Below are 18,158 nucleotides of genomic sequence, written 5' to 3'. Positions count from 1 at the left end.
TATAGAGTAATATAAAAAGACACCCATTGCTGGATAGGGTTATTAATGAGGGTTAGAAGAGAAGGGTTCATTGGATAATGTCAACTCACCAACATTGTTCTAGCTTCAGGCCTGTTGTCACCCAGGAACTGCACTTCCAGCTAGTTCAGGGCCTCCAGGCCGTTGAAGCGAAGTCCATGGTTGAACGGCTATTTACAACACCTTTTTCTTGTCACTTCAACAATAACTGGCATCGAGGTGGGAAAGAAGTTTGGAGGTAATCCATCTGTCTATCGCACACGAGATGAAGTTCAGAGCGGCAATACTACTGCAACTGAGTTAAAAAAGGACATTGGGACTCAAGACGGCAATACAACAACCAACAAGAAAACAAAGGGTTTGTTGAGTTACGAGACAAGGGTTCAATACCCACTCACCTAGAGAAAATAATACTGCTTCTGCTACTTCATAATGCGGCAAGTTCCAAGACAAGACTACTACAGCTAACGAGAAATCAAAAGGTTCGCGATTGACTGCTCCCAGAACAGGTCAAGCTTAGAATGACTCCGACGGTACACTGCTGGATCAGGCATCAGGAGACTCTTAGGACAGCAGACAGACAAACAAATGGGACCATGCAATGAGTACCACCAATGAGAAACGGCCATGACACTGTACGATAGGTCCAAAATACTGAATCAGCTCATTGATTTTCTTTGCACTGAGAATATAAATTTCAAAAGAAACTATTCTAAATGGGCAACTAAACTTACTCTAACTATACGTATTGCAAATATTATACATGTTGATTCTTTAACATCATATGTTAAATTTATCATACTTTTGTAGCTGCACATTAGGTGTGCCATTTGAAGTAGACTATATCAAACATTTTGAAGATAAAAGAATATATAATAGCTCATAAAAGCAACTTAGAATTTCTCACTGATTTTTAGTATGTGTCCATAACAGATAAGTCACTTTTTGTTTGGCCAGTTGTAGAGGTTTTTTGGTCACCCTGTATTTAAGTTTAATATTTCAAATACGAATAGGATCACTTGCAATATTACTATACATTTTTTTTACTCTAATGTTAATGGTAAACATTGTTTTTGGATATGTCAAGCAGTTAAAAAGTTAAGAAAGATGCAACTTTCCAATTGTAAGTGGTATTAGTATCCAAAGTTGAGTTAATCTACGAAGTTTCTACTAAAACACAAAACTTTCATGAATCAACTTTTAATATGAAATGTTTAAATGAAGTAAAGGACCTATGGACGTGTAAAAATACCCATTATTTAAAAAATAATCAGTACTTTTAACTTAACTAAATTAGTTTGAATTATTATTATTGTTCCAAAAAAATAAAGGTTATATAAAATATATAAAGGTAATATTGGTAATATATAAAGGTTATAAAGGTAATATTGGTAATATATAAAGGTTATAAAGGTAATATTGTTCCAATATTAAAATTTAAAGGTTGTTAAGACAAATTTTAAGCTGCTTGTTCAGCTAGATACACCCACATTAAAAATTTTTCTAAATATATGACAGTAATTTGAAACTAATCAAATTAATTATTTAACTTAGTTGCATTGTGCAAACAACAATACAGGAAATTACGATTTTACCTACGATGAACCACAATTTTAATAAACAAGTGACTTATTACTATGTATTGTATCATGTTGATGCCACTACTAGTTCAAGTTCAAGTTCAAAATCACTTTATTCAGGAAAAAATACTAGTCTTGAAGACTATGTAAATAAAGAGATTATGACTTTGACTTATATTATGAGCATGTACCAAAAATTAACGGATAATTCTGTTACTACTGAGATTGTTATATATTTCATACTTTAAGGACACAGTGTATGGTCATATCATCAAACCAAAAATTTAGTAAAGCCCAGTGATCATTATGAGTATAAACTATGACAATTGACCAAATTTTGGATTAATAACCGTTTTACACATTGCAAAGTTTATTGTTTCATTCAAAAAATCAAAAGCAGTTGTAAGTTATGCACCCTAATTTTTTAAAGAGATTTTATTACTCTTTATTAAACTGCTTTGGTGAAGTAAAATATCCCATGAGACTGATTTGATCATTGCAGGATCTCGAGAACTCCTCCACACATTCTGCGGATCACCCCCATATGCTGCTCCTGAGCTGTTCCAGGACGCATCATACGAGGGAGGTCCGGTGGACATTTGGGCTCTCGGAGTATTGATGTTCTTCATGACAACTGGTCACATGCCGTTTCCTGCCGACTCCATTGCAGGTCTCAAGCGCAGCATCCTCCTGGGAGTCATCACTATTCCACCCCATCTGTCATCGCCTTGTCGAGTGCTCGTTCGTGAGTATATCTAGTGTGACGTTTAACTCTGGGTTTCGCTATAACGGCCAAATACTAACATGTAATTTGTCCCTTTAAATATTAAAATGAAGTTGGCAAAAATATTTTTGTGAGTCCTCTTTTTAACACTTTTATTGCAGCCCTAGTATTGATTAATAAGTACTTAATAAGAATTACTTACTTAAAACTTACTTACTCATTTTCAAGATGAGGACGAAGCTCCACAGAACACTAACGAGCAGGGTGAAGAGCCAGAACCAAACATAAGCTTGACTGTAAATGACATCCAAGAAAGGGTACAAAATTTTAATAGAGAGGAAATCAATTTACAAGATTCCCTAACTCTAGCAGCCGAAGTTTGGAAACGCACTACTAGCTGAAAACAGTAAACTGAAGTATGACCTTCACAACTTGAGCTAGAAAATACTAAGTTAGCTTCTCAAATGACTGAAGCCAACAAACAAAAATGAAGCAGCCTACGAGGAAAGAATCAATGACCTGATAAACAAAAACGAACTCCTGTTAACTAGAAACAACTCATTAGTGGAAACCATAGACAGTCTTGAAAAACAGCTTGAAAACGAGAAAACTACTTCGTATTAAAGCTGGAAAAAATTCATTTGAAGAAATAGACAGAGAAAAAGAAGAAACTTTAAAAACAATTATGAACAGGTTAAACCGGCAACTCAAACAAGAAATAAAAGACCTGAAACAAAACCTGTACGCTAGATTTGACAACAAAGGAGAACACTTCTCCGAGGGAAAAGAGGATGCAGAAACGCAGACGCATCGACTTGAGACTGGAAACAACCCCTTTCTTGTGGCTGAAATTGCTCAGATTCAAATAAAACAAGAAAAGATAGAACTACTCATCAAGACTATACAAGAACAGATGAACATAAAGAGTGATAGCATCCCAAAACCTCCAATTTCAATTGTGTCAAATAACCACTACCCGCTAACCCCAACAACACGACCGATAAAGAATTTTAGGACTCAAAATAAATGGGGAAAAGAAAAATATTTTTAGTGTATCCCTGCAAAATGCAAAATACAGAGCGCAAAGACAAACAAACAACACTGGACTATACAGAGGAAACCAACAGAACCCTCACAAACATAAGGGATGGAAGAAGACAAATCCAGATGAATAAGCCCGGACTACAATTCAACTGGGAGAAGCAGACAAACTCCGACAGAAAAACTGAGGTCTACAACCAAAACTGGAAGGGACATGCAAACTCCACCCGTAAAACCGTCACTAAAGAGATCAAAAGGAAAAATTACTGGCCCCAACTACTCGTAAAATCCAGCCAGGCCCACCCATGACAGCCATACCACGTGCTGCAGATGAAACAATAGAAGAGTTCTATAACAACCAACATTGAGCTCTATAAAAAACTAAGGAATGATAATCCCTCAATACAACCAATAACCAACCAATTTGACCCTGCCAAACATTTTTTAGAGGCATGCCGTTTAATAAAGTTTAGGGAAAAAACAGGACAAGAGCTTCAAAAGGAGCCGCAAACCCAGAGCCACTAAAAGACAAAACACCTCCAGTTCTCCATCAAAATGTTGCAGTAAACACAGAAAAACCAACAGCCACCTCAAGTTTAACAAATCCTTTAAATAAACTCTCCATCCTGCACCAAAAACATGCAAGAAATTGAGCAACAAAACGAATAGGCTAAACCACCTACTTGATTGAAATAAACCCAGACATTATCATTCTCTTAGGTGAACACGGGCTAAAGAAGGACCAAATAGAAAACACCAGAGTGCCAAACTATTGCTTAACAACACACTTCAGTCGCAAGACTCACAAAAAAGGAGGCATTGCCATTTTTGTTTAAAGATGAACTGGAAACATCAGTACAGGCTATAAATATCAATAGCTATAGCCAAGAACTGACACTTGAAATGGCAATGATCAAACTAACCATGGGGAAAAAGGCAAACAGTACATTTCTTGGCGTGTATAGAACTCCAGCAGGACGGCTGGAAGAAGCACTGAGTCTACTTTCGGGCAGCAATTGAGGAGACAAAAGCAGAAAATCACCCACTTCTAGTAATGGGGGACATTAATGTTGATGGTTTGACAACAAACAGGGACAACCAAATGCTAAATTAAACACTTTAAGCAGCCACAACATCTCAAGACTGCCACTCCCCCCCAACCCGGGTCACCCCCACGTCTAGCACATCAATAGACTTTATATGCACGAACCTACACAAGGAACAAACAACCTCAACTGTAATTCATGCCGGAGTCTCAGACCACACTGCTCAACTCTGTGAAATAAAACCACGCAACATCAGTACCAACCCAAAAGAAGACAATCTGCAGAATACTAAATCAAGAAAACCTAAATCTTCTGAAGGTTCAGCTGGAGCAAGAAGACTGGGAAAATGTACTTAACTCGGACTCAGCGGAAATAGCCTACAACAACTTTCTATCAACCATTATCGGAACCATGAACATGAGTATGCCCTAGGAAGACCGTGAGACAAAAGAAAAGGAAGGCACCAATATATATGGATGAGGAAACCAATCGTCTTAAAGCAACATATCTGACATGGCTCCGAACGTACGAGCTCACAGGTGCACAAACAGATAAAAATGAAATGAGCAAGGCCAAAAAAGAATATGATATCAGGCTAAATTAAATAAACGGCAAAGCAGCAGCAAAATCACATAGCTAACTCCGAAAACAAATCAAAAGCCTTATGGCAGGTTATAAACAGTGAGAGAGGAATCAAATGTTCTAAACTATTCCAACCACGACTTAACATTGGAGGAGACGTCATCACCAACCCTCTTCAAATAGCTAACCACCTTAATGAATACTTTTGCAAATATAGCAGATCACACCCTAAGTCACCAGCCAAGAATAGGAAAACAGACTGCAAGCCAACCACAAACCACGATTTAACCCAGCTGCCTCTCACTAATGAACATGAAAGTCGAGGCCATAATAAAGAGTTCTTAAACCTAAAACCTCAGCAGGGATTGATGAAAATTTCAGCAAGAATGCTAAAACACTGCAGTAAACCACTGATACAACCTATAGTTAAAAATAATAAACCTATCCCTTGCTCATGGCCATTTTCCATCAGCCCTTAAACAAAGTAAAGTATACCCAAAGCTCAAAGGTGGAAGCCACACAGAAGCCACTAACTACAGGCCCATTTCTCTGATCCCAACATGCTCTAAGGTGATCGAGAAAGTAGTTCTGAAAAGACTAATGGACCACTGTGAGCTACACCACCTCTTAACAGTCAATCAACACGGTTTTATTAAAGGAAGGTCCACAAAACATCGGCCATTATTAAACTTGCGGAATTTATCATCGACAACATAGAAGAGAAAAACATAGTCACAAAGGTATCATGCTGGACTTCAGCAAGGCATTTGACTGACTGCCTGGGGGCACGAGCTGATCCTCTACAAACTCGAACAACTTGGAATTAAAGGACATGTTAAAGAGTGGTTCAAGAGCTACCTGGAGGGGAGAAGCCAGACAGTTGAGATTCAATGCAGACACAAAAAATCTCTCACAAACACTGAGATCAAAACCCCCTGCCTGTCAAGAGAGGCGTGCCTCAGGGCTCAGTGCTCGGACCAGTCCTATTCATCCTCATGACTAATGACATGCCGCAGTACTTAGGCACACACTGTGCGCCACTGATGTACGCCGACGACACAACACTTTTAATGTCTGAGTCAACACCTAACAATATGGCAGTCAACTCCTATACTGCGCTAAACTTACCATACCAATACTGCCACGAAAACGATCTGGTTGTCAACACTGAAAAGACCAAACAACTGGCTTTTGGAAGGAGACGAGAGGACGTTCCCGCACTGCCTGATGTATCAATGGAAAGCCAAACCAAATTCCTCGAGATGACCATTGATATAACAACCTATCATGGAACAATCACGTTGACACACACTCTCAAAAAAAACTGAACACATGTTTTATACATCTTAAAAAGAGTAAAAAGTGCCAGTGATGACGCAAACTACAAGGATCGCCTACTATGCTTCTGATCGAGGTCACACCTGAGATACGGTCTCGTGGTCTGGGAGGCACAACAGCAGGAAACGTAAAAAAGAATCCTACTGTTACAGAAAAGAGCAGTCAGGAATTATGTCAGGTCTCGGTCCAAGGGAAAGCTGCAGAGACGCCTTCATTCATGAAGGTGTCTTAACGATCATTAGCCTTTACATTAGAGAGGTCATAATGCATGCTGTCAAAGAGGAGTTACAACGAGGCCACAACCTTCATAACTATAACACGCGCCAAGCTTTAAACTTCCACCTGCCACAACACCGCACTGCTCTGTTTACGAGGGAAACCATCCTACATTGGCAGGAAGACTATTCAACCCACCTTCCGGAGGACATAAAAATGCTACAAGGAAATACATTGAAGACCAAACTAACCAGATGGCTGGCCGGCCCGACCATTCTACTCCATGGATGAGTTCATGAACTGGAAAGGAGAAGAACAGGATGGCAGATAAAGAACCAACTTTGTAAAACTTGACGCCATTGCAATTCTTGATGTTTTGTTAATAAAGAGTTTGTCTATTGTCTATTGTCTAAAATGTATTACATACGTAAAGTGATAATACTATTTTATTTGTTATTTTACTTCTTATAAGCAAGGTGATTTTTATTTGCGCCACCATAAGAATCTTTTTCAACTAAAGTGATACTATACCCTTTAAATGAGGAACTTTACCTATATTTTTATCTCAACAATAAAAAAAAAATACCTATCAATTTATCACGGAACATTCTATATTTTATGATAATGCCAAATAAAGTATGTAATTTATGATATTTTTATTCTGTACATTTTCCTCTGAAATTAGCTGTTGTTTATAAATTCAAATTATTTAATGTTGTATTAGCTGTCTATATATATGCTTAATGCATTCAATTTTTCACCCACTCATATCCATTTTTCTTTTGTACCAAGACATTCTTTTATAATTTATTCAAAATAAGTATTAATCATAGTATAATTATAATATGTAATATGTATATTAATTACACCCCTGCCTAACATACCTCCCATTTTAATATCCTCTTTAATGTCATCTATTCACACTCATGCTTTCTGCTCCATATACGATATAATTCTTTAATCATTATCTTTTTCAACAGTTTTCCCATTGTTCTTAAATATCTCCATCTTGTTTATTTATTTTACACTGTCACAAGCCTTTTCATCTTTCACATATACCTTTTCATTCATATATATAAATAAGGCCTTGTTAAAATAGGTGTCTGTAATTAATTGTTCATAAGTATACAAATTTCACATTAAATTACATATTTAATTCTAATTAAACCATCAAAACATAACTCTCATTTAATATTTTGTATACATATTACAGACAATACCAAACATAGTATCCGAACATTGGGTTCATTTTATACAGGTTTTTTTTAACAATGTCATGAAAAAGTTGAGTTAAAAGTGATTTGCCAGTTAGTTATGACAGTGGCTATGTATGCCTAAGAACTAACATTATAAATTTGTTAAGAAAATAGCTGTGAGAATAAAGTAACATATGTTGACATATGTTTAATACATTATTAAATTATTATAATGGAAAGAATTAATCACAAAACACACTGTTCATGTAGATAATTGATATTAGCATGTAAAAATTTCTGTTACATTACCATACTCTTGAAGAGTTAAGCAATTAATTGTTCCATTCTTTTGTAGGAATACTTTTGTAATTAGTGCAAGAAACAAGCTTGAATTTTGCACAGTGTTTTCCCCAAAAATGTGGTATACATAGAATTAGACAACTATTTTTATATTCTAGATAGTAAACTATTTCATTCTGATCTACAGGATGGTATGTTAATTATGTATTGAAAATGTTTGGGCAATTGGAAATAATTTAAAACTAGTAGTTAGTAAAAACAACACTTTTCTAACATTTTGTTTGGATTCGCCTGATCATGAAACCTTTGGTTTTGAAAGGCCTCATCCAAAAAATAAAATAATAATGGAAAGTGATGTTTATACTACTATGTAAGTATTGAGTTTCCTTCTGAATACTTAATGCAATTTAACCAAGCATAATGTTTTTAGGTGCAATTCTCAGACAGACCCCTAAAGATCGGCTGACTGTAGATCAAATTATGGAGTCGGAGTGGATGAAAGATGCGACCAGGAGTCAGGTGGAGTGTGAGCCATGGAGCATGTTGCCAACAGTTAATACCGAGCAGTCATTAAGTGAGATAGAACGGACAGGGCTGGAGCGGCTGTCGGCCATGGGTATCTCAGCGGAGATGCTACGTGAGCAGACACACCAAGGGGCACGGAGCCCTGTCATTGCTACCTACCGTATTGTCATACACCGCCTGCAGAACAATGCCCTGCTGCCACCTATCGCACCTCCTCCTCGAGTTCCAAAGTCTAGGACATGTGTTCTCTTGTAACTTCTGTTTCTGTGTAACTATTTTAACTTTTAGTAACAGTTATATAACCATGACAACCTGTCTACCGTTACTGCATGCTCAGTTTAGCATAGTAGCCTGACCAAAACTCATTTTTGAGTAATATTCTATTTTCATTATTAGAAAAAGAAGAGTTCTTTTAAAATAATATTGAACTCTATTAGCTTTGTATTGTAGTTATTTTAGGTTATTTTTTAATTAAGTTCTTCAGTAATTTTATAAATTACAGTTACAGTTTGACCCAAGCCTATATGCCTTTTGCCTATATGTTTTTCACTAAAAATACTTGATTTTTGTTCACGAAATGAGTTTAAATCCTTAACTGACAGACTTTTATAACATTGAAAACAAAAAGAGACAAAAAAGGAAATGCAATGAAAGAAGAATCACTATTTAGATGCAACACTAGGCATGTTTGGGCTCTTTGGTATTTTAAAAGTTAAAAAATATACTTAAAATGCATTTTGGAAACGTGCACAAATGGTATTTAGAGTAAAGATTACATGGTTACAGCTAATATAAAATCATGTTACTAAGCTGTTGAATAAATAGGATTATATTACGTGAACTTACTAAATCTGAATAGTTAATAAGCATTATACAACATTTTTTTATATAATTATTTTTAAATAATAATATTTAAAAAAAGAAAATAATGATGTTGAATCCTATGATTTATATTTAATTATTATCAGTCTAAACGAGATTATTGTTTCTCTTGAGTAGCTCATAGTTGTTACCTCTAGAATCTAAGAATGAGTATTACCACTATGATATTAAAATATACTTATTGACAAAAGTTCAATGCTCATGTGGTAGTGTATTTTTATAGTCTACCAATAATTGTCTGTCAACCTTAATGTTCCACCAACAAAAATTACTTCAACAGTATGTAGATAGTATGTATAGCTTGGTAAATACTAGTAGACACATATCAGTAGTTTTATAGTTGTATATACTAAACCTCAACACTGTAAAGAATGTTCCTGTTAGTTTTATATTTTTGTATTACTTTTTTATTAAATATGTAATGTTTTAGTCTTGTGTGGACTTTACGAGACTCTGAAGAAATATAGTGCAAAAGTTCGATGTTATGCCTAGTAGAAATACCAAGCTCTTATAAATCTCAAAGACAAATAGTTGTAAGAAATTAATTACAATTATAAACTCAATTACTAGATAGTAAATATTTTTATGTAAATATGCAGTATTTTTTACACCTTTGATCTCTAGCAGTTCATTTTGATTTATTCTATAACAAATTTCAGTTGAAGTTCATTTTCCGTTATTTGAACCTAAAAACAATTTTCAGACATTTCACATGTCAGAAATTATTTTTGTATTTACAAATCTGCCTGTCTTTATGATTTGTAAAGTATAATCCTACATTGGAAATGTCTTAGAATACAATACATCTCTTCAGGTGTCCAACCATACACTTTTGGAGGTATGAAAAAATTACAATATTTCACTATAAAAGATGTAAATTTATTGCAACCTATTTTGTTTTCATACATGATTTTGATGTGAACATAAATTTGCATATCTCTTTCTTGGAGTATGGACCAGTTCACCAAACCAGTATAGTGTACTCCATTGGATACCATGTATAGGTATAACAGATCCAGACAAATGCAAGTTATGTACAGGTATATGCACATATAAATTATTTCCTTTTGTACACATAAAAACATGGAGAATAATTACTTATATGAAAAATTATAAACCATGCATACTATTTTCATTGTATTTAAACCCGTCATTTAGAAAGACATTGTAAACACAGTAAAATACTACAAAATTAAAAAAGTCAGGAAAATCATTGTTGTCATAAACATATAACCAAGTCAGCTATGTTCTACAATGACACAAAATTGGTACTTGAATTTACACATTTTTTTTAATTTTTGTTCATTGGCTAAGAGTAACTGAACCCCCACCATAGATTGATAAATAATTAAAGTAATATGTGTGTCCATTACAGATTAATAGAGTTCAAACAGGGTACGTTATAAGCTTGACAATTTTTTGACTGAAGCTCCAAGGAAAGGTTAGGTTTTTGGGTAAAATATTCAATGAAAAAGTTATGAAAATACTGAAAATGTTGTAACTTGCTGAAACAAATACTGTTAAAAAATAGTACTACGTACTAATTTATATTTAACTATTATTTGTAGTTTACATACAAGACAAGCAATAAGTTAATATTTGTTTATGTCCCTTACACAGCAATAGATTAGAAAGAGACAAAGATAGCATTTTTCCCTTGAAGTTGGAAAGAAAATAAAAGTCATTGAAATAAAGTATAGAATACTTTAAAAAACCACTTTCTTCTAAACTAGAGTAGGATGAAAGCATATTTTTTAGTGATGATGTTATAGTCAATACACAACTTTTGGCAGATAACCTAGGGACAGTTTTATTTAGTTTTTACAAAAGTGATACTGTCCCTTATATAACAGATGTCATTTTTTAGTATTGTAGAATATGACCATGCAATAAGTAGAATGGATGACTCTGAAGCTAGCCAGATCTACAACTTATTGTGTTTAAACTTAAACTTTTTAGTCTTACTTAGCTCTTTTGGCATACTATTCAAACACTGCTGACTGAATTCTGACTGAGATTGTGACTTTACAGTTACCAGGTGATTATGAGAATATTCACAACCTTACAATTTTATAGTAAGAACTTTATTGTTGTGTTAATTTCATTGCTTTTAATTTACCAAATTTTATGAGTTTTAATAGATGAACATATGAATTAATTAATATATTGGTTTGTTTTAACAATATTATATTTGTACAGAGCACAAGATGGTATTAAGGAAGAAGGTGTAAGATCTAGATCTATTGCTACGCTTATAAAAAATTACTATCTGAGTTTTTCCAGTGCTGAGTAAAAGACAGTAATGTTTGCTATGAACATTACTCTGTTGTGTGGTACTCTCACTTCATTACCTTGCCTGATAAGATTACTAGATAGTGTATCATTATTTAATCTGGGGTTCAATGACATCTATATATATATATATACATATATATATATATATATAAAAGAAAGTCATCTTAGTTACACTATTTATAACTCGAGAACGGTTGGACCGATTTTGATGATGTTTGTGTGTTTGGAATTGTCTTCGTCGGGAATAGGATAATAAGTATTAAAATATTATAAAAGTTCACAGGATTCCGCCCCACTGGTCTCTAAAAGTTACGGAAATACCCGTAAGAAATGCATTGCAGCAAACATATGTTATTAAGTGAAAGAGCCTGTTCAAATTTAATAAGCTGTTCTTTGTAATCATTACATAATGCGAGAAAAGAAATATATGTTTATATCATTGTTTATATTGATGGTAGTCTTACTTGGAGACAGCATGATCACTTGTTATCGAATAGATTCAGTAAGACGTATTATCTCAAATTCAAATCAGATTTTTATTGCCGGAACATTCTACAACGCATGGCTAAAGTCAACTTTTTACTTGCTAGAATTTTGTCATACACCCCACAATAGATCTCATTCAAACACACAATTTACAAATTTACATACATCCATTCATCGGCCAATGATTCCCACTTCCAGCGACGGATTTAGTCAGTCTTTTTAATTGGTGGTCTCCCAATTATATGCTAAAAACTCGTCTACATTATAAAATGCTTGTGACAATAAAAAGCGTTTCAAACGAGTTTTTAACACCTTGGGCGTTGGAGCGTTTTTTATTGAATTCGGTAATTTGTTGACGAAATGAACATCTGCCTGTGAAGGCAACCGTTCATAAACCACCGTTCTGTGTCTAGCAGTTCAGTAGTTATCTCTGCCTCTAGTCTCATACGCATGCATGTCTCGGCCATTTGTCATGGTACATTTAGAAATACAAAACAGAGTTGTTTCCAAGATATAGAAACTGGGCAGCATCAACAGTTGTAAATTTTTGAGGGCTTCCTTGCACGACTCTCTAAATTTCGACAGAGCAATAATGCAGATTGCTTGTTTTTGCAGCTTGAACACTCTCACAAATTGATTGTTTGCACAAGCTCCCCACAACACCAACCCGTAAGTGAGATGGGGATAAATCAAGCCATAATACGCCATCATCAGAACCTGAATAGGGCAGTATTTGACTAGAGACCTCAAAACATAAATGCCTGAGGCCAATTTGGACCAAACGTGATCGATGTGATTATTCCAAGTCAACCCTCGATCTAGGTATATTCCCAGGAATTTCGAGCAGTAGATTTCTTCCAGCATTGTGTCAGCCAACATAACAGCTGGCTCGTCATGCCTGTCTACTGATCGCAAAGCAAAATTTAGAGAATTAGATTTTGCAGAATTTGTCTTAAGATTGAGGCTGTTGAAATGTTGGACGCAGTTGTTGATCTCAACAAAACTCTGCTGTTCCAGAATCAATTTTGATTTGCTAGTGAAACAGAGAGTCGTGTCATCAGCATTCTGCACAAGTTTTCCGTGCAGAAGTGATGAACCTACATCATTGACATAGATCAGGAAGAGAATTGGACTGAGAATTGAGCCCTGTGGGACACCATAGCTTAGGTGAATTGGTTGAGATAAATTGTTTGAGATCTGGACAATTTGAGTTTTATGGCTTAAAAATGACCTGAGCCACTGGAGAGGCATGCCTCAGATGCCATGAGTTTGAAGTTTGTCAAGCATTGCAACGTGGTTAACGCAGTTAAATGCTTTCGATAAGTCTAGGAACACACTCACTGTGGCATCCCAACGTTCTAGCCCCTCTACAACCATATCGACTAGATGTACAACTGGGTCTATTGTCGACTTACCCTTTCTGAAGCCAAACTGGTCTTCAGATAGCTGGTTGTGCTTATTCAAAAATTGAAGCATTCTTACCAAGAAAATTTTTTGAATATTTTGCTCAAAACTGGCAAAATTGAGACAGGCCGGTAATTTAAAATTGTGTGGGGAGTGGGGATCATCTTTCTTAAAAATCGGGCTTACTTTCGCGGTTTTTTGAAGTGAGGGGAAAACTTTTTGTTCAAAAGAGAAATTTACTAATTGGGTTAATGGTTTCACAATATGCTTTGAACATGTTTTTATTAGCCACATCAACATTAAATTTAAATCATTTGATTTTTTGGCTGGGAGCTGCCGAATTATTTTTTCAAGCTCTTCCTCAACGACAGGTGCTAGTGCCAGTGAGGCTACTCGACACTGTCTCTGTCTTGGGATTCCTTGTGGCGGTGATGGGTAAAGGGCCTTGCTCACAAGCAACAGATCCGAAGAATCTGTTAAGCCTATTCGCAACCTCAACCACGTTCTCCACAAGTCTGTCACCCTTTTTTAATTTGATTTGATTGTTGCATGATTTGTTTTTATTGTTGATTATCTTCAAAGCAGTTTAAGAAATATTTTTTGATAATATAATTGGTTTAGAAACATCATATGCCTTTGCTGCCTGGATCACTTTTCTGTAAATTAGTTTTTAATTTCGAAAAAAACCGTTTGAATTCTTCATTGTGAGATGTTTTCTGAATTTTTGAGAAAAATTTAAGTTTTTCTATAGAAATTAAAATTCCTTTTGTGATCCATTTGTTGTTTACCGTTTTGAGACAAACTTTTATGGTTTTGAGAGGACAGTACATGTTGACATGAAAGTTTAGTGATCACTAAACATTTTAAAATGCTGTTCTACTGAAAGACTTGACTCTCGGAATTTCCAATTTTCTTTGGAAAGGGAAGTGTTGAGGAGAGCGATGTTTCCTGGCCTTAAATCTCTTATTGTTTTAGTGATTTTGGGCTCCCTCTCGATTTTTACTCCCCTAATAATAGCCTCTTGTCCGTAGTGGTCCGAGATAGCTGTATTGACCACGGACACTGCGACACTTGGGAGATTAGCTAAGATATTGTCGATTGTCAACTGTGTAGACTGTGTCACACACATTGGCGTTTTAACCAACATCTCAAGGTCGAATGATCTTAACAAGTCGACAAATCGTTTGGTGGAAGGATGATTAATGTCCATCGCATTTATGTTAAGATCGCCCATTAGGATATAACCCTGTTGATGGCTAGTCAAATCCATCAGTAGGACTTCAAAATTTGTAAAGAAATGTTCCTCATTGCCATTGGGAGACCTGTAGATTCCAATGACGGTAAACTTTGATCTGTTTGAATTGAATTTTATCCCAACTGCTTCAAAGTGTTTTTCGATAGTTTTGATGAGTGATAAAGGGAGAAAAAGAATAATTTTTTTTGACAAAAATGGCGACTCCTCCTCCTTTGGAAAGTTGTCGGCAATATGAATTAGCCAATGTAAAATTTGGAATTTAGCATAGGTCGATGCTCTTGTCATTGAAACTGTTCTCAGTTACAACAAGTACATCTGTTTTCGTTTCTTCACACATTAATTGAATTTCGTCAAGCTTGTTAGTGGCAGATTGGGCATTTTGGTGAAGCAGTCCGATTTGAACCTGATTGAGAAATTTTGAATTCGTTTATATTTGTTGGGTAGCATCAGTCAATTTTGCCCATCCGCCGTCCGTGGGGTCCCTAAAAAAACACAATCAGTTTTATCAGAATTCACAGGAGATGAAGTGGCAGGTGAACAGCTGGTGACGGCCTCGGCAAAGGTCTTGTTGCCAGGACGTGTCATCGCGCATGCTGGGGATGACACCAGCATGAGTCCCGAAGGAGCTGGTCCTGGCGTCGCAGGCAGAGGAACTGGTCTCGAGGGAGTGGACACAACAGTCATCGGCTCCACAGGCTGGACTGCCGCTGGAGAAGGTGCCGCCGAGTTCGGTTGTTGATGATTCTCACAGGAACCAAAGTCGGCCAGTCTCCGCACAATCAGTCGTGCCAGAAGCCTCTTGCCCCAAATTCTCAAGTGCATGCTGTGGGCAGTAAAGTTAGGACGTCAGATGCAGTTCACCTCTAGTACTCTAACATCCTTATACTGATTGCAGAGTTCCGTTATGTAGCCATTCACTATCCTGATCGTCCTGTTTGTTGCGTTGTTAGGAGCTAAGTCATGGCAGTGGGGAAGGGTAGCTACTAGCACTTTGGAGGATGAGCTAAGCTGTTGAAGAATTCCCTCCATGTATTTGTAAATTACCTTGTCCTTCCCCACTGCAACATCATTGGTGCTCACTATGAGGACATAGAGTGGCTGTTCGATGGCAAGACGATGTGCAGCAGGCTGGCTCCGGGTTTACAGACACCACTCACTTGGTTCCCTGGACCTGTGATATCTGATATCTTTTCTGACTTTAAAAGCAGATATAAAAAACTGCTAGCAATATATTATGCATGTGTATATTTCTATTTTACGTATAGCATTGAATTTAAGGGCAATTCAGTGTTAGAATACAACAATTTAATCATTAATTATTTGTGATAAGTGTAAATAATTATACCTGAAAATATGTAATTATTTTTTTCTTATGTGCCTAATTAGTTCAATTAAAAAGTTTTATTTGTCTTTGGTGAACCAATTTAACTAATATGAAACATGTATTAGTTAAAAACTTTCTTTAAGGAAAAATTTTACTAAATGCCAAATTTATCCATTACTGCTTTTTATCCACTTGAAGAAACATTTCCTCTTTGACAAAAACAAAATAATCGTAATATTATAAATGTTATCAGGAACTATATTGCAATGTGCAATATGCATATGAATCTATCATTATTATTTTAAAATCTACAAATACAAAATCAAATTTGTAAAATGTTTCAAAAATCAAGTTTTTTTTAATTTTTTGTACAAATTTTGAAAGGGATCTTTGAAACATATTTCCAGGGAGGCTTTAAACTGTTTTTCCTGTGGTGTACTGCCTCAAAGAAAAAATCTCTATAAATACCACTACAACCATTTCATCAAGTCTGTGGCGAAATGGAAATTGACAGATTTACTGCAAAATAAGGGGATGACAGATCACTTCATACCATAGACAGATGAATAAAAACTAAGTATTATTATATCTAAGTATTATAATGAGCTAAATGTTTAAAATAACATCTTTTACTAGGTGCATGTTTAGAAGGAATCGTTCGTTCCATTAAAACTTTTAATTCTTGATAAATTTAAAAGCTTTAAATTTTGATTAATTTCATAATTGAAATTCTGATAACCAAAATCCCATGTTGGAGTAAATTTAATTCCTTACAACTTTCTCTTTGGCACAATTTATGTAGAGTGAAGATCGGAGGCACTGAAGACAGAAGAAGACAGAAGTTTGACACTAAACGTGTTGCATAAAGGATTTTTTATTTACTACTTTCCAAAATCTGATATAAAATTTTCTGTAATACTTATATCTACTGAGATAAATGTGATAAACACAAAATTGGGACCTTGGAGTGATAAATATATTCACATATTGTTTAAAAACATATTCAGTTCAAGAAAGTTTTATGTTTTTCTTCTTTATACGAAGAAGAATTCCTAACTTTCATCCAATTAATGAGTAATTAGTGGTTGGAAGAGAAATAATAAATTTTATAAATAAAACAGCAAAAAGGTAAAGTAGATAAAGAAGTTTCTAATGAAAGAAACATCTGATGTAGTGAAAGAAATCAGAGTGGGAGAATTGTAGTGGTGAAAAAGACAAAGCTTGAGAGCCATTTTCTCATTTCATATGTTGCTTGAGTAAAAAATGCTAAATGAATTTCAAAGGTGCATAACGAGTCTAAACTGTGAAATGAAAAACTATCTGATACTAATGAACAACATTGTAAGCGTAATATGGGCTGAAAGAGGCAATGGTCTATGCCTTTAACACTTAGTGGTGATTGTACACTGTATTAATTATGACTACATGTTGCAAGGTAGAACAACTCGAAGATAAGCAGTGTTGAAACTGAATTTGTTTCTAAGTTCTAAACTTAAATCAAATTAATTGTATTCTCATACTACACAATCATCTACAGGGGCATATGCAAATAGGGATATAGGAGACCAGTCCCCCTGAAATTCTGTTTCATCTTGTGAGTTTTTAGTCACATACAACTAAAACCATTCAAAATTATAATAATATGTTAACACATATTCTTAATATTATTTTTATTTTTCTCTTCTTAATAGTACCCATACATTCTTAACCACCAGAACTTTTCCTCTCTCCTTAATTAATTCCTGAACACACCTCTGTTGATTTGGTTTTAAATATATCCAACTTAAATGAGAATTGTTTGAAAGATGTTTTTCACTTAGTTTTAGCGTGAAAGGTTTTCTGACAGCAGATGTGGAGTGGGTGCCCGACTTTGAGTATTCCTTTGAATGTCCTTTTCTTGTGAATAACAAGCAAAATTACATTACCATTTATCAATTACCAACTGG

The 18,158-nt window shown here is 35.2% G+C and overlaps 1 protein-coding gene across 1 annotated transcript in view; it reads left to right on the top strand.

The window, feature by feature from the left end:
• The window catches only part of LOC124362353 (serine/threonine-protein kinase NIM1-like), a 46,832-nt gene extending 36,792 nt beyond the window's left edge, over positions 1–10,040 (top strand). Inside the window, exons 6-7 of the mRNA XM_046816789.1 lie at positions 2,101–2,343; positions 8,472–10,040. Coding sequence (XP_046672745.1) covers positions 2,101–2,343; positions 8,472–8,821 — 593 coding nt within the window. The 3' untranslated portion in view covers positions 8,822–10,040. The remainder of the gene's footprint in view (positions 1–2,100; positions 2,344–8,471) is intronic.
• Positions 10,041–18,158: the final 8,118 nt, after the last annotated feature.

Source organism: Homalodisca vitripennis, chromosome 1 (genome assembly GCF_021130785.1).
Source record: "Homalodisca vitripennis isolate AUS2020 chromosome 1, UT_GWSS_2.1, whole genome shotgun sequence".
Classification (NCBI taxonomy): Eukaryota; Metazoa; Arthropoda; class Insecta; order Hemiptera; family Cicadellidae; genus Homalodisca; species Homalodisca vitripennis.
Note: the sequence above shows the minus strand (reverse complement) of the source record. Positions and strands in the feature narration are given on the sequence as shown.